We start from the raw sequence: 23,288 nt of genomic DNA, 5'->3' as shown, positions 1-23,288 counted from the left end.
GCATCACATCGACATTGATATTGCATAATGTTTTACATGTTCCTGATTTTAAGTTCAATTTAATTAGTGTTAGCTGTTTAGTGCAAACATTGTTGTGATCTGCTCATTTCTTTCCTTCCTGTTGTTTCATTCAGGAACTTTCTCAAGGCTTGATGATTGAGAGGGGTAAATTGTTTAACAACTCATACATTATGGAAACAGAGCAACTATCCCTCTCACCATCTACTCCTGCGGTTTGTTCTTTTGCTGGTTCTGTCTTGGGAGATGGAATTCTTTGGCACCAACGTTTAGGGCATCCATCTCTATCTGCTTTACATAAACTTGTTAGTCATATTCCTTCTTTGAAACAAAAATCATTAGATGTCATGCAATTTAAAATCTGTCCCTTAGCAAAACAAAAGAGATTAGCGTTTATTTCACATAATCATCTAGCTGAAAAACTTTTTGATCTTGTTCATCTTGACATTTGGGGTCCTTTTAGTCTTGAGTCTGTTGAAGGTTTTAGATATTTTTTAACCTTGGTTGATGATTGTACTAGAGTCACTTGGGTTTATATGCTCAAAAATAAAAGTGATGTTTCTAATATTTTTCCAGCTTTTATTAAACTCATTTCTACTCAATATGACTCAAAGATTAAAGCTATACGCTCTGACAATGCCCCTGAGGTAGCTTTCAATGAATTGTTAAAGAAAATGGAATGGTGCATTATTTCTCGTGTGCCTACACACCACAACAAAATTCAGTAGTCGAACGTAAATATCAACATTTGCTAAATGTGGCTCGTTCTTTAATTTTTCAGTCTAATATTCCTTTACAACATTATAGTGATTGTGTTTTAACAGCTGTGTTCTTAATCAATAGGATACCATCTCCTTTACTTGACAATAAATCTCCTTTTGAGCTTCTTCTTAAGAAATTACCAGATTATAGTCTATTAAAGTCTTTTGGTTGTTTGTGTTAATGCATTAACTTACTCAAAGGATAGACATAAGTTTTCTCCTAGAGCTAAACCTTGTGTTTTTCTTGGTTATCCTGTTGGTTTTAAAGGGTATGAAGTTCTTGATTTAGAGTCTAATTCAATTTCCATTTCCATAAATGTTTTTTTCCAAGAAAACCAATTCCCTTTTAAAACAAGTGATCTTCTTTCCTCCTCTGTTGATATGTTTCCTAATCATATTTTGCCTTTACCACCACCTTTACATTTTGTTGATTCTGAGTCTGCTAGTGATTTTGAAAACTCTTTGATTGATCATTCATCTGCATTAACATCTACTACATCTAATAGGCATTTGAATTCTAGCACCATCGATACTGCAACTGACATAACACTAAGAGTGATTCTCTGATAGTTACTAGGCCTAAACAAACTACTAAGCCCCCTAGTTATTTGTCTGAGTATCACTGTTCTTTAGTACCTTTCACTTCTACTTTACCCCCTACTACTACACTTACTACTCCATTTCCTATTACTTCTACTATATCTTATGATAAACTTTCTCCAGAATTTCAATCCTATATATTTTCCTATAGTCTTGAAACAGAACCAAAGTCGTTTGCTGAGGCTATAAAATCGAAGAAATGGACTAATGCAGCTAATGACGAGTTACAGGCTCTTGAACTGAACAAGACTTTTGAGGTTCAAACGCTACCTGCGGGTAAGAATGTCGTAGGTTGCACATGGATCTTCACCATAAAATACAATTCTGATGGCAGTGTAGAGGGCTACAAGGCTCGCTTGGTGGCACAGGGTTTTACTCAACAGGAGGGTGTAGATTACTTGGATACCTTCTCACATGTGGCTAAGTTGACTAGTGTGAAGTTTATACTTGGTCTCGCTGCTAAACAGGGTTGGAGTCTCACACAAATGGATGTTTCGAATGCTTTCCTCCATGGAGATCTTGAAGAGGAGATTTACATGCGCTTGCCTCCTGGTTATACACCTCTGCTGAACACTACATTGCCTCCAAATCCAGTTTGTCGCCTCCTTAAGTCTTTATATAGACTTAAATAAGCCTCTCACCAATGGTACACACGACTCTCCTCTGTCTTACTTGGTGTGAATTATATCCAGTCCCCAGGTTATAATACACTATTTGTCAAAGAGGGAACTGGTGTTTTTTTTGTTGTGCTTGTCTATGTAGATGACATCATGATATCAAGTGATAATGATAAGGCAGTGGAGGACTTAAAGGATCTATTAAAGTCTGAATTCAAGATTAAAGACTTAGGTCCTGCTAGGTTCTTTTTAGGCTTGGAGATAGCTTGATCTGATAAGGGAATTTCTGCCTGTGAGAGAAAGTATGCCTAGAATTTGTTGACTGATGTTGGATTCCTAGATTGCAAGCCAAGCTCTGTTCCTATGGATCCTAAAGTGCATCTCACTAAAGACATGGGCACACTTCTTCCAAGTCCGGAAGCTTACAGATAACAAATAGGTCGATTGTTATATTTAACAATCACAAGACCTGATATTACCTTTGCAGTAAACCAACTGAGTCAGTTCATATCAGCTCCCTCCGATGTCCATTTGCAGGTTGCACATAAAGATCTACGCTATATCAAGGCTAATCCTGGACAAGGTTTGATGTATTCTGTAGATACAGAGTTGTGCTTAAATGGTTTTGCAGATGCTGACTGGGGTACTTGAAAGGATACTAGACGATCAATTACAGGCCATTGCATCTGTCTTGGTACTTCTCTTATCTCTTGGAAGTCAAAGAAACAAGCTGTCACAAGTCGGAGTAGTACAGAGTTAGAATATCGAGCTATGTCACATGCTACTTGTGAGATCATCTGGTTACAAAAAACCTCCGCGTCAAAGTTACATGTCCTGCGAAGTTGTTCTGCGATAACAAGTCTGATCTTCATATTGCTATGAACCCGGTGTTCCATGAACGCACCAAACACATAGAGATTGATTGCCACACTGTTCGTGACCAGGTCAAAGCAGGTACATTGCAGACATTACACGTTCCAACCGAGAACCAACATGCTGATATACACACGAAGCCTCTACAACCCGGTCCTTTCCATCATCTACTCAAGCTCATGTCACTATCAAGTCTTTATCTTCCAAACCAGACAGTTCAAAGCTAAAGACTTGAGGAGGGTGTATTAAGATAGATGGTTCAAATCGGTTAACTTAGTAAACCAAGATTAGATTCTGGTTTAGTGTTAAGTATATAGACTTGAGGATTGACATTAATTGGGTTAACGTCTTGTAACAAATTTTTGGATCAAATTAATAAAACGGTGTTTCCCACCTTTGCTCTCCTCCGATCGTTCTTCATCTTTTCCGGTTAATCGGAATTTAATTGAATCAACTATGCTCGAAAGAAGATGCCAACGGCGGATGGGTTGCATGTGAGCCATAGTAGCGTGATTGGCGAGCTTGATTAGGAAAAACCAGTGGAATTCGGGTCTTTTTACCTATGTGGGTCCAAATGATGAATTTTGCAACATTGATATCGAAAATTGTTAGTATTTTCGTTTAATTTTGTATCATAGCTATTTTTTTTCATTGGTTTAAAATAAATACACTTATTGCAACAAGAAGCAAAGAGTGGAGACGTAGCTCATACAAACATGGGAAAATAGGAAATGGAAAAGATGGTCCATCCGTAGACACAAGGAAGACCAATTCTCTTCTTATGCAATTTAACATTATTATTATATATATATCACACTTCGCAATCAGCGTTATCACGTACCACGTCACGTGTATGCGTGTTTGCGTTTTGAAGTACTTTTTAGCAACTAAGGTTAGGACCAGGATCCACACCAAGCTGTCCACAATATGCTCTGTAGTAGCCAATCCTTGCGTCGACCGCACGTGAATTCCCACCGTTACATTCCATTCCACTGATGGCTCTTATGGTGGCTCCAAACCCTTGGTTCAGCACCGGCCTTACGTTCTTGATCCAAAGCCGCAAGCCCGTCCGGAAAGTTACAGTTGGGTTGCTAGCCACAAGCTCAGACTGGCGTAGAAAGTGAAGACTGAAACTCTGACCAAGACGGAAGTAGCCTTTGCCCTCCGGCGGCGGTATACAGTCTCTTTGCTCTGCGGGATGGTTGCAGTAGGGCCTTCTCGGTGGAAATCTTCTGTATGCGGACCTAAGACTCTGACCACCACCGAAGTAGCCTTTTCCCGCCGGCGGCGATGCACAGTCTGGATAATCTTCTGGATGTTTGCAGTAGCCTTTTCCCGGCGGCGGCGTTATACAATCTATTTGTTCTGCAGGATGGTTGCAGTAAGGCCGTGACTGTCGGTATCTTCTTTTTATGTAGCAGAAGTCTATACAAAATAGAGTTGCACGTTAAAAGAAGAAGAAAAAAAAAAGTGATTTATAATCAGCTCAACTAATTGGGATGAAGTCAGATGTTCATTTTTAACACAGGTTAATTTAATCTTATATGTCTTAAACCAAGACTGTTTCAAATACTTAACGTGTAATTATAATATTGTAATAATCACCCTTGCCTATATTCAAATTATGCAAAGTTGCAAACGTTTAGAAGCACAAGCACCCAACCCTTAGGTTGAGTTAACTAAAATTTAGAGTCGGTCATGAATGGAGTAGATGTACAAACAAAAATATTAATTAGTTTGTCTATAATATATTATATATATATATTAGATAAAAAGAAAAGAAAAAATATATTACGTCCGGTCTCGTGAGTGAAATGAGCAAACATGGCAGCAATTTCACGTTTTGTAACAGAAGTAGTAAAGTCGGGGAAACTATCAGCAGCAGCAATGAAAGAGTTGCGGGTGTAGAACTTTTTCCCTGTGCAGCCATTGTCCGCTTGGTTTATAATGTTGTTAAAGAACTCTTGTGTCACAGTGTTACGGACCCATCCGTCACCGCTTGGGGTTGGGGTTCTAGCACCTCTAGAAGGACCTAAGAGGCAAAGGAAAAGGACTAAGGAAATTTCTGTGAAAGCCATGTTTTGGTTGTTGTTTGTTGATGAGACGGACAAGGTTGTGTGTTATACATATATATAGGGAGAGCGTTGGATAGTTTGGTCATTTGCTTTTTTGGGATATCTATCTATAGGGGTTAGATGCCTTTAGTTAAAAAATTGGTATGCGCTAGTCATAAAATTAGGGTAGGCCTATCGCATACCAAGAAAATTAGAGATTAAACTGAGATTTTTAAAAACTAATTTTAAACTAATAATAAAATAAAATATATGTATTAAATATATGTATAGTTATATCTATATTAAAAAAATATCAACTAAAATATAAAACTATAGTATTATTTTCAAAATTACATTAAACACATAAAAATGTATTTACATAACAAAATTTTATGATTTTCATTAAAAGTTTAGAGTTTAGTTATTGTAAAATATTAATTATCAAAAAAATTGAGGTTTTTGATGTTCTAACTATGATTTTGTTGTAGATATACATATAAAGACTAAAACTATAAGAATAACAAAGTAGAATGAAGAATAATTGCCAAGAAAATGAAAACTCAGCTTAAATTAGGGTTTTCAGATCGATTTCGATGAGGAAGAAGATGAAGACATTTTCGTCATTTTGTATTCATTAATGAAAAATCGAGAAAAAAACCAAAAAAGAAGTTGGTGAGGCTCAAACCCGTGAACCCTGGATTTTATGTGCCACTGCAAACCACTGTACCACCGACGAATCCTAACAGCATGTTACAATTTTACTATATTATAGATGTATATAGATAAAACCCCTAAAACTAGTCCCCGACTAATCCCCGATTTAAATCCGATTTTCCGATTAATCGCTAAGCCTTCACTCACAGCCCGACTAGCACCTAACGATTTCTGAAACAGAGGTGTACACAATATTAAACAAGAAATAATCAGATTAGATAGGGAATAATCAGATAACAAAATTTTTGAAGGGACTAGTTAATAATTAAGGCGAACAAAGTGGGACTAGCAATTTTGTGAGATGTAATCAGTGGTAGACAAGAATTTTTAAAACATAGGTGGATGTAAAGAAATGATTTTTTTTTATTATAAAAACTTATTTATTATATATGGATAACCACTTTGGTGTCGCCATTGAGTGCATTGTTTTTTCACTGTTTTCCTTTTTCCAGAGGAAAAGTTATGTTAATTCTCTACAGAAATGTTTTAATATGTTTCAAATAGAGATTAAAATTATTGTGTCCTCATTTTACGTCTTTAAGAGAATTATGTCCTCAAATTTTCAGTGGTGGCAGAAACAATAAAAGACCTCAAATTTTCGGCTAGTATGATGAAAATGTACATGATAACGAGAATAAAGTATAGTTCACTTTTAATTGTAATGAAAATATGTTAGTGAAAAGTTGAATAGAAATTGTTAGAAATGCTTCTTTCTAGATATTCTTATTCTATCTATTTTCAATTTTACTCTCTTTATTGTTAATGAATATTTTATCTTTATTTGAAAAATAAATTACTCAACAAAATCAAATTTTAATTTTTCCTGCAAAAAACTAAAAATTCTCCCCAACAAAAATTTCGTTGAAATTTTCACGCCAAAAAAAATACTTTTGGCAAGACATATCATCTCTTGAAAACTTCTAACTAAGTTATTATAAAATTTTTAAAGATGCATTTGCAAAAATACTTTTTTCTATACATTTTGTAAAAATACTCTCTTTGGTTGTCTATTTTCAATAATACTCTCTTCTATGTACAAAATACTAAATCCTAAACTATAATTTCTAGATACTAAATCCTAATCTCTCAAAAATTTATCCTACATGTAAATAGAGAACCCAAACCTAAAACAAAATAGAGAACCCAAATCTAACTTAATATATTATAATTGTGTTAAAAGAGGGAAACAATGAAATTGCCAAAACAGGAGTATTTATGAAAATTGGTATATACATAAAGGTAATTTTAACCATTTCTCGTTTTTAAAAGGTTTTTTAAAAGCTTTACTAAGGTTTTAAACAAGTTTTACAAGATCTTTAAAGGGTTATATAAGGGTTTTAAAAGACTTTATAAAGTTTTTATAACGTTTATTAAAAAATTTAGAAGATTTTATAAGGTTTTAAAAGGTTTTATAAGATTTTCAAAATATTTTTTCACTGAAAAAGTGTTGATAAAAAAGATTTAGCGAGAAAGATCATATTTTCATTTTCTATTCTCATTGAAAGAAATGTAATTTAGTCATTTTGTATGAAAATAAGTATTTTTGAAAATGGACAACAGAAGAGAGTATTTTTGAAAAGAGGTATTTTTGTAAATGCTCCAATGTTTAACTATGTTGATTATAGATTGGTTCTCTCGCTATTATGCGACAACACATCATTTTCGGTTGGTTACAGTTGGTAGCGATTATAACCAATCAAAGAAATCACTTTTAGAGTAGCCGTGAATAGTTAAATTTTAAAGCTCTTTCCCGCAAGGGTTTGTGTTTGCAGGTTTTAGCGGGTGGTTAAAAGAAGGAAAGCAAAAAAATCACATAGACAACAAATTAAAAATATATTGTAAAAAAAAAATTACTGTGGTGTTATAGAAAAGTGGGAATATTGCTAGTATATTATACATTTTCTAAAAATTATTTATATATTTAGTGTCCTGGGTGTAACTACAATTAACACTTTGGGTTAATTTTTCATTTTAATTTTGAAAATATTTTAAAAAATCCACGTCGTTAAACACTTCCACAACATTATTGACTGTTTTCTCTGTCTCAAAAGAAAGAGAAAGAAACTGTAGCGTTGTATTAATGTTCACAAACAAAAAAACTCTCTCTCAGAGATTTCGACGAGGAACCCTAATTATCTTCTCTCTCTTCTTGCTGCTTATCAGTCATTATCTCTCTCTCTCTCTCTATATATATATATATATCAATCTCTCTCTCGTCATCGCTGTCGCATTTCGTCTACACTCGTGTTTGTATTTTCGTGTTCCGGTATGTATCAAATCTTTATTTTTAGTTTTCCAACAATAGTGATTTAAACCATTTTCCCGGCTGATTGAGGGTTTTTATCGATGTTTTACGACTGATTGTCGCCGCCGTTGATTTACATATGGTGACCGATTTGTTAGATCTATTTGATTCGATGGCTGAGTTATAATACTTCACGGAAGATGAAAGATTGTGTAGATTCATATGACGGCTGATTTATATTGCTTTGCGGCTAAGTTATAATACTTTAGGAAGACAAAAGGTTGCTTAGATTCATATGACGACTGATATATATTGCTTTGCGGCTGAGTTATAATATTTCACGAAAGAAGAAAGGTTGTGTAGATTCATATGAAGACTGATTTATATTGCTTCACGACTGAGTTATAATACTTCACGAAAGATGAAAGATTGCGTAGATTCATATAACGTCTGATTTATATTGCTTCGCGGCTGAGTTATAATACTTCACGGAAGACGAAAGATTGCGTAGATTCATATGACGGCTGATTTATATTGTTTTTGCTGCTGAGTTATAATACTTCATGGAAGACGAAAGGTTGTGTAGATTCATATGACGAATGATTTACATTGCTTTGCAGCTGAGTTATAATACTTCATGGAAGACAAAACGTTGCGTAGATTCATATGATGGCTGATTTATATTGCTTTTCGGCTGAGTTATAATACTTCACATGAGACAAAAACTGCGTAAATTCATATGACGGCTGATTTATATTGTTTGCGGCTGACTTATTACAATAAAGAAATAAACGTAAACAAAAGATTTATATTGCTTATCGGTTGAGTTATTACAAGAAATAAACTAAACGTAAACAAATGTATTACAACATTACTATATCAGACAAGTTTTTTGCATCTATCTACACAACTCTACATCCACTATCGTCGGTGTTAAATACATATTTGTGTTTTTACCCAATTATATAAAAAACAATTATCGGAACCGGATCCATCAAATATCAGAACATGATGAACGAAAATAAAGAATAATGAGGAAGACGATGACGAATTGGATGTTCATAAATTAAGTTTTGGATGTCTTTGTTGATGTGAAGAACAAGGTGAAGAACATGTAAATCTTTTTAAAAAAGGTGAAGAACAAGACGAATAGAAAAAAAAAGGAGTTTTGTATTTCCTTTAATGATAATGACATGAAATGATTCATCCGACGTCATTTTTAATTGATGAAGTAGCAAGTATGCCACAAAAGACATGGTTATTTAAATAGATACAACTACTAGAACAAAAAGTTGTGATGAAAAAACATAAAATATAGTGAAAATACACAACTCTACAATGAACAGATACAACCGTTTGAATTAGAGAAAAACAAAAATAAAAGCAAAAAATTTACGAAAAGGTACTACGAAAAATTGTAATTGTTGTGTCTGCACTTGATTATACCTAATAACTCATATAAAAATTGTAATTTCAATCGTTGAGATTGAAATTTTATATTATTTTGTGTCATAACAAAAAAATGAAAACAGTTCAAACAAACAAATATATATATAGATTTCAAAAGATACGAATATTCGAATAAACACAACTCTACAATGAACAGTTGCAACTTTACAAAAAAAACCGTTATAATGAACAATCGCAACTTTTCGTAAAACACACAATTTAAATTTTCTATAGATTTTTTAAATTTTCTACAGTTTTTTTTGAACAATTATCCAAAATGTACGATTGAAAAGACATAACTTTTGGTAGCATTTATTCAGATTGCTATTATATATAGATTTATGTAATTTTTCTTTAATCGCTATTAAATCCGCTAATCAATTAATTATAAAGCTTCCGCATAAACTCTTGTTTTCAATCGCTAAATCATTCGTTCAAAATGCATAATAATGTTTGAAGTTTGAAATTGCAACCGTGGCGGTTTCCGAAAACCCCCGAAACTGTAATTGTAAACATGCATAGACTAAAAAAAAAAAATACTCTTACGATTGACTTAAAAAATCAACGAGTCAGTAGTTTCCAAAATTAGTGTAGACCCATTTTTATTCCAGATTCATCCCACCAATTATATCATTGTACAATGCAAGTGTCCACAATAATGAGATGGCAAAAGGACAAAATTTCATGGTATCATGATTTGTAAACAATGCTGGTAAAAGGTAGGCTATTTTAAATGTATGATTCAAAAATTATCTTAGTGTTTGCCATATACTTAATATTTACGCTCATATTTATATATAAATTCATTCACATAAATGTAAATCATTTCATTTATCTTCTCAATAATACATATGTAATAGATAACCATTGAGGTTTTTGTTTTCACAAAAATGCCCAAATTAGATTCTTACGTATTTATTTGGTAGTACGCGTGGTCCATATTTCTTACACAATCAATTGAAGATGTTAATACTCAGTTGGCTTATTAGACGACTGACTTGTTAGATGACTGTGAGTCTCTGACTTATTAGACAGAAAAAAAAAAGCTGTTGAACCTCTACACATTGTAGTATTTATGGATAGTTCGCGCGGTAGAACCTAACTCGCGTTTGCATACTAAGATAAGATCAACAAGCTTTTCCCCCAAACGACTAAAGTAGTATATAAAATATTGTGTATATCGTAGGTGTACTGATTTAGCATATGAAACAATGTTCATTGGAATCTATAAAGTCATATTAAGAAAAGCTCGTAGGAACACTTCCCGCCAGATATTATACTCCATTTGCAAATTTTGAAGATTTGAGGTATATACATTAGGAAGTGATGTTGGAATAGCACCTGTGAAATAATTATTTCCCATGTATATCTCATGAAGTTTTGGTAACAAGTCACCAAAGTCAGGCCTCAAGCTACCCGAGAAATTAACCATTTTGATAGATATTTTGACCATTCAAGTGTGGATATATATATATTGTAGATTGCGGGAGGAAAAACACCTGAGAAATTGTTGATGGACAATTCAAGATGCATCATTCAATCTAGCCATACTCTCTGGAACTCCTTGGATACTGTTATCTCCAAAGCCAAGATATCTCATTGATGTTAAGTTACCTAGCCACGTAGGAAGTGTTGGTTATTTAAGTTAACTAATGAGTGGTTATTCACTAACCATCACAATTATTGGTTGAGTGGTTACATTGTCTGAACGTTCCGTTGCAAACGTATTCCACCACCGGTTAACACTATAAAACTCTGTTCATTTGCGTCGAAAACGAAGGGTAGAAGAAAAAAAGAAGTAAGATTCACGAGACCAAAGTTAAAGAAATTCTTTGGTGAAAAACACAAAACAAAACACAAAAATCCAGATACACAACAACGCTCTGTTGACGAGTTGAGTGTTAACAAAAACGGTGATCTGTGCTCAACAGAAATTGATAAACCACAGCTACAACGTCATTTTTATTATTAGCCTGCTGCCTGGTAACACAAGTATTCAATCTTGTAAGAAAACAAAACAGAGAATGAACAGAGTATAAAACAAAACCACAGCTTATGAAAAAACAAAATGATGTCGCACAGGCCTCAGTTTAAACTTTTAAATGTGTAAAGTTACGAAGTTTGTAGAGAAAAGCATATACTCTTCAACCTCTGGTTGTTCTTCTTGTTTTAAAGAACCTCTCTCTGATTGAGATCAACTCCTTTGCAGCTTCACTCGTTGCCAAACGGTTCGTGGGAGATTCCTCACAACACCTAAGCCCCATCTCCAAAATAAGTGTCAAGCACTCAGCAATAGGGAAACCAACTCTGAGACCAATGTGAAGAATCGATTCGTCTGCAATGTCTAATACTCTTTCGGGCAACGCCGACTTGGTATAGCTGTGTAAGGTAAAGTTTCCCCCAAATAACTCATTGGTTGGTCTTTTTCCAGTGAACATTTCCAAAAGGAGAACCCCAAAGCTATACACATCACCATTGATTGATGGTTGTCCTCCCATTCCGTATTTTGCACCAGGAATTCACAGAAACAAACGTTAACAAGACTAAATGATATACTAATATTCTTCATAGAATGCTACAAATATATGATAATATACCTGGTGCGGCATAGCCGATGGTTCCTCTGACTCCAGCCGAGCTTAATTGGTTGAAGGACTCCTGATCGAATTTGAGGAGAAGACGAGCCAGACCAAAGTCACTAACATGGGCGGTTAGATCATCGTCCAAAAGGATGTTGCTTGGCTTAATATCGCAATGAGCTATAGGCTCATGACAATGAACATGAAGATAAACTAAAGCAGAAGCCACGTCTATGGCAATATTAAGCCTTTCAAGCAGTGTCAAGGGTCTTGAGGGCCTACGAATCTCTTCCACCTCCCCTGGATGCAGCCACATATCCAAGCTTCCATTCGGCATGAACTCATAGACGAGAGCTCTAAATTCGTTTCCTTGGAAATCAATACTAGCACAAGCTGTCAATAGTTTCACAAGATTACGATGCCTAATTTCCTTCAAAGATTCACATTCTGCCATAAAGCTCTTCATAACTCCACGTCTCTGCAGGTTCAGAACTTTCACTGCAACCATCTTTCTCTCCTTTGGGAGCAATGCCTTAAACACAGTACCAAAACTGCCTGACACGATCATATATATTACTCGCAGAGAAGCCATTTGTCGCATTACGGAGATCTCCATAACTTATTTTCTCATGCAAGACTTCCAAACTAGAAGGAGTTGGATCAATTGTCTGCTTGTTCTTCTTTCTTTTTTTGAACCAAATCAAAGAAACTGAAGCTATGAACAACAGCAAAAGAAAAGTCATTCCTACGCTTACTCCAACAACAACTTTCTTTAAATGAGAAGAATTTTTTTTCTCCATAAGTGGTTCTTGCGCGAGGCATGGCTTGAGCTTTAGTTCCTTGATGCCTCCACAAAGATTTTTGTTACCAGATACCAAAACGATAGAAGGGTTCTTAAATATTCCTTTTGTAGGCACCCTTCCTTCAAATTTGTTAAACGATAGATTGAGATATTGCAACGAGGTGAAGTTTGCAAGATATCCAGGTATACTTCCAGAGATATTATTGTTTGAGAAATCAACCTTCGTAACACCGACTAACCCACTTATATCTGGAATGGCTCCATCAAAAAAGTTTCCTTGGAGATAAAGTTGTTTCATAGAAAGACGCTTTCCTAAATCTTGTGGTAGGTGCCCTGATAATCTGTTATGAGAAACATCTAACCCAATAAGATTTTGAAGTCTCCCAACATCTTTTGGTAGAGAGCCGGTCAAAGAATTATTTGACATGCTTAGAAAGAGAAGGGATCGGATTTTCATAATTTCCTGAGGTATAGTCCCATTTAACTTATTAGACCCAATATACAAATGTAGTAGGTGATTACATTTTCCAAGACTCGAAGGAACGGTTCCGTGAAAACTATTGTGGAACAAATTGAGTTTTTCTAATAGAGTGATGTTTCCTAAAGACGATGGTATCTCTCCTGACATTCTATTTAAAGCCACATCTAATACCCCAAATCCTGAAAGCTTTCCAAGAGATGCTGGGAGTGGTCCTGTTAACGTATTATTTGCCCAACCCAAGTATTTGTAGGTTTATGAGATTCCCAATGTCATGAGGAATGCTTCCTGAGATGAGATTTTCTTGAAGGCTTAAATAGATAAGGTTGGTGGACATATTGGAAATTGAAGCAGGCAAGAAACCGCCAAGCCTATTATAACCAACATCTAACTCTTGTAGTTGGGTGCAATTAGTCAATGCATCAAGAAATGCAAGATCTCCAACAGAGTGACTAGAGATATTAGTAAGTGTTGTTGGAGTGGCTCCAGTTAAATAACTCTATCCCATAGATAAATCTTGAAGATTTGGTAACAAATAACCAATATCAGGCCTTAGATTACCCCAAAAACCATTACCATACATGGATAAATACTCAAGTGAGGACAAGTTGTAGATAGCAGGAGTAAAAACACCAGAGAAATTGTTCATTGTTACTTCAAGATAGACCAGTTGAGTCAACCTAGCTATATCTTCAGGAATTTCTCCTTTTAAACTGTTTATGTCTAAGCCAAGTTCTCTAAGGGATGTTAAGTTTCCTAGAGATGGAGGGAGCTTTCCTTTCAGTTTGGTTCTATCAAGGTATAAAGTAACAAGCTTCGTCAATAACCCTAGTTCTGAAGGAACACCTCCTCTAAGAGGATTTGAAGAAAACACAAGGTCCAACAACCTGGAGCAGTTAGACACACTGGTTGGAATCCCTCCTCTGAGAAAATTAAAGCTCATATCCAAGTGTTCAAGTGGAAACAAGTTTCCCATCTCTTGAGGGATAGTTCCACCAAAAGAGTTATCAGAGATATTAACTGTAATATGAGAAATGAAAGATTACCAATTGATGGTGATATCACTCCCCCCAATTGCAAGCCTCCTAAGTGCAAATGTGTTACTCTCTTGTGTTTGCGGCCACATGTGACCCCCTTCCAGTTGTAGAGACAAGGGGATGAGGTATTCCATGAGGACAAGACAGCTCTTTTGTCTTCAGAAACTTGAGACTTGAAGTCCAACAACGCTTGCCTATCGGTTTCATCATCAGTAAAACCATATGCTCCAAGTAACATGGGAGCAATGAAAGAAAGCAAAAGAAAGAGTCTCATATTTCTATCTTGCAAGAAAGTGAGTATTGAGGAAATTGGTGGTTATGCAACTTATAGCGGAAAATGCAAGACTTTTTCAAAAATGAAGTAAAGTTTGATTCACATTGACATTGACTCACAGTTTGATTTCCTGGACCGGCAGTATTTCTGGGGACGACATTGTAGTTTCATATTTCAAGTTCACACAGAGCATTTAAACCATGTCTCTGTAGAACTCCCAACCACAAAAATTGACTGTGCATTTAATATTAGACATCGACCAAATAGACCAAGTTTAGTCTTTTACTATTGCAAAATTAGGTGAGGTATTCGTGTTCACTAATTTTCGGTTGTTAAGCATATCTTACAAACTTTTATTTGGTATTTTCACATTTTGCATAGAATATCTTGCAATGTGTTTGATTCAGTATAATAGTAAGAAGTAAGAACCCACTAATCATGGAACCATCCATTTAGATTTTAAATATTTTATTATAAACTATACTTTAAAATAAAGTATATTGTAATCATTGGCAAGAACACAATGCAAGTATTACAAGTTTTTGCTTAGTAAGAAGCTTACTTTAACCATTTTTATTCTCTCAGTTGCAACATATATAGGGTGAGAAGAAGAGAGCTCACGATTCCACCCACATCTCAGTTGGAACGCTTTAGAGTATCATGAATCCGAGTCCGACATTGCATGATACTCTCAACTTATCTTGACTGCTTAACTTTTAAATACATAGAAGTTGATGTATCATAATAATCAATGTCTCGGGGATGTTATGATCTGAAATGAGACATAGGAGAGCGCCTTGGGGAAGATTTTATGGAAAGAGTTAAAGCAACGACAATTCATGGATGTTAAAGAAGGTATCGCTATGGCTCTTCGATTTGTCTGCATTGTCACTGTAGTGTCTTGATCCATGTGCTGGTCTTTTACAAGAAAATACGAGTACTGTGTTACTTAGGAGAGCTTAATGGAAATGCTAAGCACTGCTATGCATGAAGCTTGCCTCAAGATTGGCAAAGAATGCACGTGGGATTAGCCGAGTTCTCTCTTAAGTCATATCACTTAATTGACCAAAAACATATCGAAGAAGTAACGAAAGATGATTTAAAATTATAAAAATCATAATATATAATAAGACTATACATAGTGCCGTGAAAGCTCTCTGTCTCAAAACATTTGAGAGCCAAAGTATACATTTAACAGATTCAAATAACATAAACATACGATGAAGATAATAACATGTGTAAAAGCATAGAAGGTTTGGAAGTTCTTACAACCAAGTTCAAGGAAGGATATAAGATAGAAGGATATACTACAAACTATAATAGCCTTACCGGAGAATCATTACCAGGAAAGTTCAGACAGGTGTTGGGACGTTGGATATTGGTGGCTCCGGCGCTACAGCAAAGTGCAGTCCCCTGCGTTGAGGACCACCACCGTGTATCATGAAAGCAACTTCTGCGGCAGCTAGAGCTGCTGCTTCCTGATTTCATAGAAACAAAAATGGTACATTGTCTTATATGTTAGATTGAGCATTTTTACAATTTAACAGGGTTTGATACAGAGAGTTTTTTTTCGTGTACACACCTGTCTTTGTCTACGTCGTTGTAGTATACCGATGGCCCATGCCATGATGTAACATGGGAGGAGGAAGCCAGCAGCACGAAGAAGGAAAAGCTATTGAAACCAGAGAGTAAAAAGCAAAGAACGAATCAATAAAAATCATCAAGAAACTAATAGAAGTGTATACAGAGATGGTATAAAGACGTAGGGAAAGATGTGCATACAGAGAAGAAGGCAGTTGGGTCGTCCTCGTCTTCTGAGTTAGTAGTGAGATTTAGCGCATCTCGTAACAGTAAAAGTGCCATGAGCTGCCATCACAGAAGTATTGAGTTACAGTTGGAATGAAAAAAAAAAGAACATTCAGTTCACATGGTAAGAAATCATATTCTCGACAAGATTATTGAAAGAAAACTGCAAGCTTACGATGAGAGCAGCAGAGCGACAAAAGGCAGCTCCGCTTGAGTTAGACTCAGAATACTCGTCATAGTCAGCTTCCAAGAAATGGCGTTCTGCTGCAGCCATTGCCAGAATGCGCGGGTCGGTCAAGTCCAATGGCACTCCGTTCTCCCAATCATCACTGCAGGCAAGAACAATGAGGCTCCAGCATAAAAGAGATGATTACAAAAAATAAATAAAAAGAGAGTTACAATGGGGGAAAGGAAATGTACATGGATATGAAAACTTTTCAAAAGTTTACACTTAAATGCATAGATAATGTTAGTTATCGATATCTTAAAGATGAGAGTGCATCTTGAATTCTCTGTACCATACCAGATTCATACCATGTCAAAGCAAGATATAATTGAATGTATATTAGACTTAGCAAATAGATGCGAAAGACAGTTCATGACTTTAGTATACTGATGGGTTCTTAGAAGATATTGATTTGTAATAAATGGTTACATATAATCCACTTTGTATAACAATTCAACAAGTCATAATTCTCTTTGTTTAGGACAAACTATTTTACTACTGGAATATCAGTTTGCTGTTTAAGTCAGTAAACCGAGAAACATAAGATTTTTAGAAAATTTACCCGATGTGAATGATCGTTTCATCAGGAGGAGGAGGCGGAGGTGCTGTATATCCAGGTTGATAAGGCTGATCATCATCAGGGATAAAACAAAGAACGTTTTATAAGTTGTAATCGACATTCCTCTTGTAGTTAATAGCAGTTAGATAGCTAAACAATTGAGCAGCGATAACAAGATGAACAAGTTAAATCTAATTATCCTCACAATGCTATGAACTTTAGATAGGTAAATTGACATAAATATACAACATTTAGCATCAGAATCTGAGAAACTGATGAGTTTACCTGGTGGCATATCTCACAGGTTATGTCGCCTTTCTCATTACACCAACGCTGAACACACTTGCGATGAGCATACTGCCGTAAAATCAAAAAACTCAATAAGAAAAACTCTCAAACCAATAATACCATCAAAAACAAACAACAAATGAGATCACACAATATATTACCTTCAAACTACCATTACAAGCACAAGGAGCCTCAAGGTTCTTAGTGGTATCTTCCTCCTGGCAAATACGGCACTCAACAGATTGGAGGAGAAGTGGTTCTTCTTCATCAGCTTCATCCACAGATGAAGAAGAAGAAGCCAAATCCGTTCCTTGAGGCTTTGAAGAGCTTTCTCCAGAAGAATCTGAAGACTCAGAATCTTTCTTCATCTCAGAAGTAATGAGACGATCGGTACATAAACTCAAATGATCAGCCATGTTTACAAACTTAGCACCAAATTGATATCTGTAACCAAGAAGCTCAAATTACATTAAATTGAGGAACATTTGATAAAATCTCACAGGAACAAAACAAACCCTAATCGAAAAAATAGCCCCAAATGCAATAAACAAACAAAGAACATAGACAAATTCGATTTGATCTCCAGGATCAAACCCTAATATTCTACAGATGTAACTTCAAAATTGAATCAATTTTAACCATAGAAGAGTAATAATAATCGATGGAAATTAACATTACCTTGAAATTATTCTTGAATTCGAAGGAAAAAAATGGTAATTTTTTACGAAATCTGGAACCTTTTATTTAAGCTCAAAAACGAGAAAACTCTTACAATTTGTGTTTGTTTTTGTCTCTCCGTGTTCGGTCTGAATGAATGTAATCAGATAAACATTATTAAATGTTTTTGGGAGCGCGTTTTTTTAATAAAAATATCTATAATAATAATAAAAAATTGTATAGGTATGGAATTAGCTTCGGCATCAGTACGAACCGGAGCATTGGAGCTTGGTGAGATTAACGTCTGTTAAACGGCTAGTCGGGAAAAGCGCTTGTCTGTCTATAGTCAATTTTGGTTACGATTTCTTTTTGGTTTTTACTTTTAAATGTTACTTTAGTTTTTTTTTTCACCTAAATCAGATCGAAGAATTAATTAATTGGTCCATATAGTAATTAATTTATTGAACTTTGGTTGAAAGAGAATTTATGTGACATATAAAAATAACATTATTTGCTTCTTTTTTCTTCAATAGAGTAGGCAAAATTGGACCAAGTTGCATACAGCCTTTTTAATAAGTTGAAAATTCTTCTAGAGGTTCCTTTATTTCATCCTAATTTATTTTGACTTTTTTTGCTCTTTGTTAAAAAAACTCAGTAATTAAATGAAACCGCCTTCTAATGTTTGCATGATTGAATTAACCAGTACGGATAATAATAATTGATTGTCTGATTTGATTTTCATATGGTTCTTATACTGGTTTAGAGGAATTGAAATGTCGTGGGAATGAACCATTGATAGTTGATACTTTGTGTGCAAACCAGAGTCGGATTATCAATGGTCTCCACTATGGATTATAAGACCATCTCCACTCCAGCAACTCTTTTAAGTTGCTCAAATATAAACTAATTATATAATTAATATTAAACTAATTAAAGCAATCTACTTAATATTTAAATAAAATCATCCTTCCAATAGAGAATCTAAAGAAGGTTGCTCGATCATTTAAATAATAATTTTTTAATTTATTATCAAAATTTAATAATTTAAAATAAGAAAACAATTATTTAAATTATTTCTATTACATAAAATAGAAAACAATAAAATTTTACAAGATTCGGAATATTAAACATATTTTACAAAATTCGGAATAAGTTTTATTGTTGGGTTGCAACATATTTCATGTTTCACAAATTGAAAATCCTAATCAAATCATTGAAATCAATATTATTGTAGCTTGTATTGGTCTATATCCACAATGACAAACTATACTCCACACCAAAAATAAAACAACCAAAAAGAAAACAGAGACACTGTTTCCCACAAAACAGAGCCTCACAATTTTGCAGGAAATACACACAGTACAATGTTAACCGAATCATACTAGCGGGAATCGATACAACTGAATCTTTAATGAAGAAGAAGAAGATGTTCATCATTGTTAATCAATGAGAGAGTTCAACAGCTGTCTGAATTTAAGAATCTTGTTTGCGTCCATGGCCATCACTAACCCCATCAGCTGATAATTCTTCATCTGTGAGAATGGCCAGAAAAAAACCAAAAAATCACAAGACAAAAACTTTTAAAATCAAAACTGTATGTGACGAGCTGGAGAGATAAAACTTACTTCTTGAGAAGTAACGAGCTGCAAATGCAAGTTTTCTGCAGTCTCAAATTCATCACCACTTAGAAGGTCTATTTTTGGATCAAAGAGTTCTCTGCAGTTCTCTGCAGTATTCTGCTAGTTTGGATCAAAGAGTTTTCTGCAGTTTTCTGCAGTCTCAAAGTCATGCTAGTTTTTGAATTCTCACCAGTGTAGCAGGAATTGCTAGTGTGAAGACCAGCGACAATCATTTCCTCCAACCAAGACTTGCTGCAACAGTAAAAAACTAGCATGAACACTATGCAATTAATTTATCATACTTCTTGCACAAACACTTGAAACAAGAAAGGCACATAAACACTTAATCAAGGGAGTATAATATTCTAGCAAAAATGCCCAGATATGTTAGTGCACACATCCAAACTTTGTCGATGAATGGATCTAACTATAGGGAATATATGAGGAAAAAGAGATACCAACCTTAGCTAGTCCTGGTCGACTAACGCAATGGCAATATATAGTTCCCCGACAGTAGCAAACAAGAAATCTCATGGATACTAACTGATCTGCACTGCAAAAACGAAGAGGTTGATTGAATTTGATTTCCAAAAAATAGCAGCCAACACATTTTTTTAAGACAGGAGCAAGAAGAAACGTTTGGCCAAACAGTTTTACCTGTATAATAATGCCATATTCATATGCTTTCCTGAAGAGCAAATAAACATATAGAACGTTTTCTACTTGGAAGAAAAATCAGGCATGCTCAGAAGTTTGGAACATAGCACAGTAACACAAGAACGGATTAGGAAAACCACATAACAAAGTTTCAAAATCCTCTTCAGAAGAACTAAATAGTCAAGAAGAACAGAACAACCTTCAGTTCAGACTAACATCAAACCTTCAATTCAGACTAACATCCAAAGCTACGAATTTAAATTGTGAGTAAGGAATAAAAGCAAACACCTGGTGAAGATTACAGATCAGTTTCTTGTTCATCTTTCCATGCCTTGCTCATTATACAAAAACCAGCGGCATTCCCTGTCATTTTATAAACCAGAACATCATCCATAGATTCTATTACACACCATAATTGGCAAATATCGTAAATCAATCAAAAATCACAGTAGTAGTAACATGAATTTTACGAAACATTAAGACTCATCTATCATCCAAACATCAGAGGAAATTGAGCAGATACAAAGACTAATCAAAGTGGAATTCAAGTGGAATTCGAACCTAATCGCTAGCCGGTGGACCTCTAGGCCATCAGAAGCAATATCCGCCGACGATTTTTCCGGACTTGAGGTGAATCGGCGAATCCATCGAGAGAGAAAAGAGAGAAAGGGTCGGGAAAGAAAAAAATATATATATATATTTTTTTTATTTACCCTACAACCAATATAAATATATTTTTTTTTTATTTACCCTACAACCAATATAAACATGACACGTATGCGTTGCTTATGGGTTTATAGGGTTGCTTCAGCTCTTTCCTGAAGTAACATTCTCAAATTATTGGATTATTTTATGGATTTTTTAAATTTTTTTGGGCCATAAAACGAAGAGTAACTCATAGAGCACTCCCAAGTATAGATACTCTAAGATCTTCACTAGATAAACCTAGAAAAACGAGCTATTTCCCCCCCCGAATAACTATCATATCTAGTTAGATAGAACCCAAACTTTGACATCGATCTATATATCCATCAAACAAACGTTCTACACCTATTTCTCCCTAAAATAAAAGTTTTATATTTAAACCTCCTCGAATTGATAGTTTGAGTTCTATTACATCATAAATTTGGGTTTCATCGGTTTATTGTTCACTTAAATAATTACTAGACAAATAAAACCAATTAAAACCAAAGAAAACCATATTTATATTAGATTAGAACCCGATTGGAACCTAAAACCAAAACACTTGATCGATGAAAACAAAACCAAAACACTCGATTGGCACCTAGAGCAAATTCTTTGTTCTTACAATAAAAACAATTTTTTTTAATGGAAAAAATGAAGTAGAGCATATTCCATGTCCACGACACTACTATAATCGTATATGAATTTGAAGTCTTCATAATTTTGTTGACACCACCGTCGTTGGTGTGGGATGAAGGCGTTGTTGGGGATCCGTAGGTTGTTGAAGAAGAAGACGAGTGAAGAGGAGGAGGAGGAGGGGAGATAGATGGACACAGCTTCATCGTCATCGCTCCATGGATTTGAGATCTGGTAAGTGAAGAGCTGTTCCAACCGAGTGGACTCAGCGAGGTGGAGAGTGAAGACGGTTGAGGAGAGAAAGAGGAGTCGAGGAAAAGTGAGTCTTCACGGGAGAGAGACATGTCGAGAAGGTGAAGGTGGTGGTCGGAGAAGGTGAAGGCGTTCTGGGTAGTCCACCAAACAGCGCCGTCGCAATAATCCATGGCTCTGTTCCTTCCTCTCCACCATCTCCGTCAGCTCTTGCGACGCGACTCTCGGCTATCACTTCCACTCATCTTTATCATCAATCTTCCTACTCTAACAATTATGGTTAATTACAATGAATTTATCCAATCAGTTTTTGTAATGAAAATCCTTTTGTAATTGAAATTGAAAATCAAATTTATCAATATCATTGGTTGATGGAAGAATCAGGCCAAGAAGAAATATCTGATCAATTAATGATTGGTCGGATTTTAATTCAGAATCAACTCTTAGTGGTTTAATATTTGGTTTAATTTGGGTTTTGAAGTGTAAACCGATGTAACCGAGATTTGGAGAGATTTAAATATAAAACTTTTATTTTGGGGAGAAATAGGTGTAGAACGTTTTTTGATGGATATATAGATCGAGGTCAAAGTTCGGGTTCTATCTGGCTAGATATGATAGATATCGGGGAGAAATAGCTCGTTTTCCCAGATAAACTCATCTAAGTTGTTCAAAATTAAACTAATCATATAATTAATATTAAACTAATCAAAGCAATTCATTAACAACTTTAAACAAAATCATCATTCCACTAGATAATTCCTATCAAGGTTACTCAATCATTAAAATAATATTTTTAAAATAATTATTTATTAATTATCAAATTTAATAAATTATTAAATAAATAAAAATAACAAAAACAATTATTCAATTACTTATATTACATAAAAAAAAAACAAAAATATTTTATATAATTTGAAAATATTAAACATATATATTTGTTATATACTTTACTTGTAGATCAATCTATTTATTATATGCATCTGTAGAAACTACTATTTCTATTTTTATTTTTAATGTTTCAAAATTTTCAACTTCTTCATTTTGTTGAAACTATTATATGAATCAAATACACAGAAGTATATTTTTAATAAAGAAAATGAAATAAGATAAAATCATGAAATATTTAATACATGATAACTTAGATTAAATATCCATTGGTAATTTAGTTGGACAATTTGGACTAAGCTAGACATTGGAGTCTTGCACACGTTAAGTAACCGGTGTGACATCTTGCCTTCCATTCTCTTTGCCATCTTTACCACACTTGACATACCTCTGGCTGCAACTGCCCGCTGCTCTGGTCTACCGCTCATCATCTTGCGATCAAGTGGCTAGTATGCATACGTTTCAACCTTATCTTTCCTCTTAAGATTACCACTCGTCTTTTTGCTTGCATACTCTTT

General features: G+C 34.7%; 3 protein-coding genes and 1 long non-coding RNA gene across 8 annotated transcripts; all 4 read right to left on the bottom strand.

Moving 5' to 3' along the window:
* On the bottom strand, window positions 3,509-4,982 carry LOC104780559 (endochitinase At2g43590-like). Its single transcript, XM_010505057.2, has 2 exons — window positions 4,665-4,982; window positions 3,509-4,294 (listed from the first exon to the last, which is right to left on the bottom strand). Exons 1-2 carry the CDS (start codon window positions 4,945-4,947, stop codon window positions 3,750-3,752), a joined length of 828 nt encoding a protein of 275 aa, XP_010503359.1. The 5' UTR covers window positions 4,948-4,982; the 3' UTR covers window positions 3,509-3,749.
* Window positions 11,251-14,510, bottom strand: LOC104780557 (probable LRR receptor-like serine/threonine-protein kinase At3g47570). The gene is made up of 2 exons (XM_010505056.2): window positions 14,237-14,510; window positions 11,251-13,053 (listed from the first exon to the last, which is right to left on the bottom strand). Exon 2 carries the CDS (start codon window positions 12,524-12,526, stop codon window positions 11,897-11,899), a length of 630 nt encoding a protein of 209 aa, XP_010503358.1. The 5' UTR covers window positions 12,527-13,053; window positions 14,237-14,510; the 3' UTR covers window positions 11,251-11,896.
* LOC104780556 lies at window positions 15,595-18,206 on the bottom strand. Its single transcript, XM_010505055.2, has 8 exons — window positions 18,059-18,206; window positions 17,542-17,824; window positions 17,378-17,449; window positions 17,096-17,160; window positions 16,483-16,636; window positions 16,284-16,367; window positions 16,084-16,173; window positions 15,595-15,979 (listed from the first exon to the last, which is right to left on the bottom strand). Exons 2-8 carry the CDS (start codon window positions 17,794-17,796, stop codon window positions 15,854-15,856), a joined length of 846 nt encoding a protein of 281 aa, XP_010503357.1. The 5' UTR covers window positions 17,797-17,824; window positions 18,059-18,206; the 3' UTR covers window positions 15,595-15,853.
* Window positions 19,248-20,991, bottom strand: LOC104780555. Of its 5 annotated transcripts, none has more exons than XR_002037714.1 (6): window positions 20,875-20,991; window positions 20,314-20,676; window positions 20,119-20,209; window positions 19,847-19,908; window positions 19,663-19,773; window positions 19,248-19,569 (listed from the first exon to the last, which is right to left on the bottom strand). It is a non-coding gene; the product is annotated as an uncharacterized LOC104780555 (long non-coding RNA). The 5 variants fall into 5 exon arrangements; XR_766777.2 differs by having other exon boundaries at window positions 19,663-19,763; XR_002037712.1 differs by having other exon boundaries at window positions 19,663-19,908; window positions 20,314-20,485; window positions 20,602-20,676.

The sequence above is a fragment of the Camelina sativa genome, chromosome 4 (genome assembly GCF_000633955.1).
Source record: "Camelina sativa cultivar DH55 chromosome 4, Cs, whole genome shotgun sequence".
NCBI classification, from domain to species: domain Eukaryota; kingdom Viridiplantae; phylum Streptophyta; class Magnoliopsida; order Brassicales; family Brassicaceae; genus Camelina; species Camelina sativa.
The sequence above is the reverse complement of the archived record's forward strand: the minus strand, read 5'-3'. Positions and strand labels throughout refer to the sequence as shown.

Bases quoted from the DNA above. Each gene is read 5' to 3' on its own strand.
- LOC104780559 (XM_010505057.2), bottom strand. From the start codon at position 4,947: ATGGCTTTCACAGAAATTTCCTTAGTCCTTTTCCTTTGCCTCTTAGGT. The intron at 4,295-4,664 runs GTAATATATTTT...TATTTTGTATAG, and splicing joins TTTCACTCACGAGACCGGAC to ACTTCTGCTACATAAAAAGA.
- LOC104780557 (XM_010505056.2), bottom strand. From the start codon at position 12,526: ATGGAGATCTCCGTAATGCGACAAATGGCTTCTCTGCGAGTAATATAT.
- LOC104780556 (XM_010505055.2), bottom strand. From the start codon at position 17,796: ATGGCTGATCATTTGAGTTTATGTACCGATCGTCTCATTACTTCTGAG. The intron at 17,161-17,377 runs GTAAACTCATCA...GATGATGATCAG, and splicing joins CCTGTGAGATATGCCACCAG to CCTTATCAACCTGGATATAC. The intron at 16,637-17,095 runs GTAAATTTTCTA...TCTTGCCTGCAG, and splicing joins GAAACGATCATTCACATCGG to TGATGATTGGGAGAACGGAG.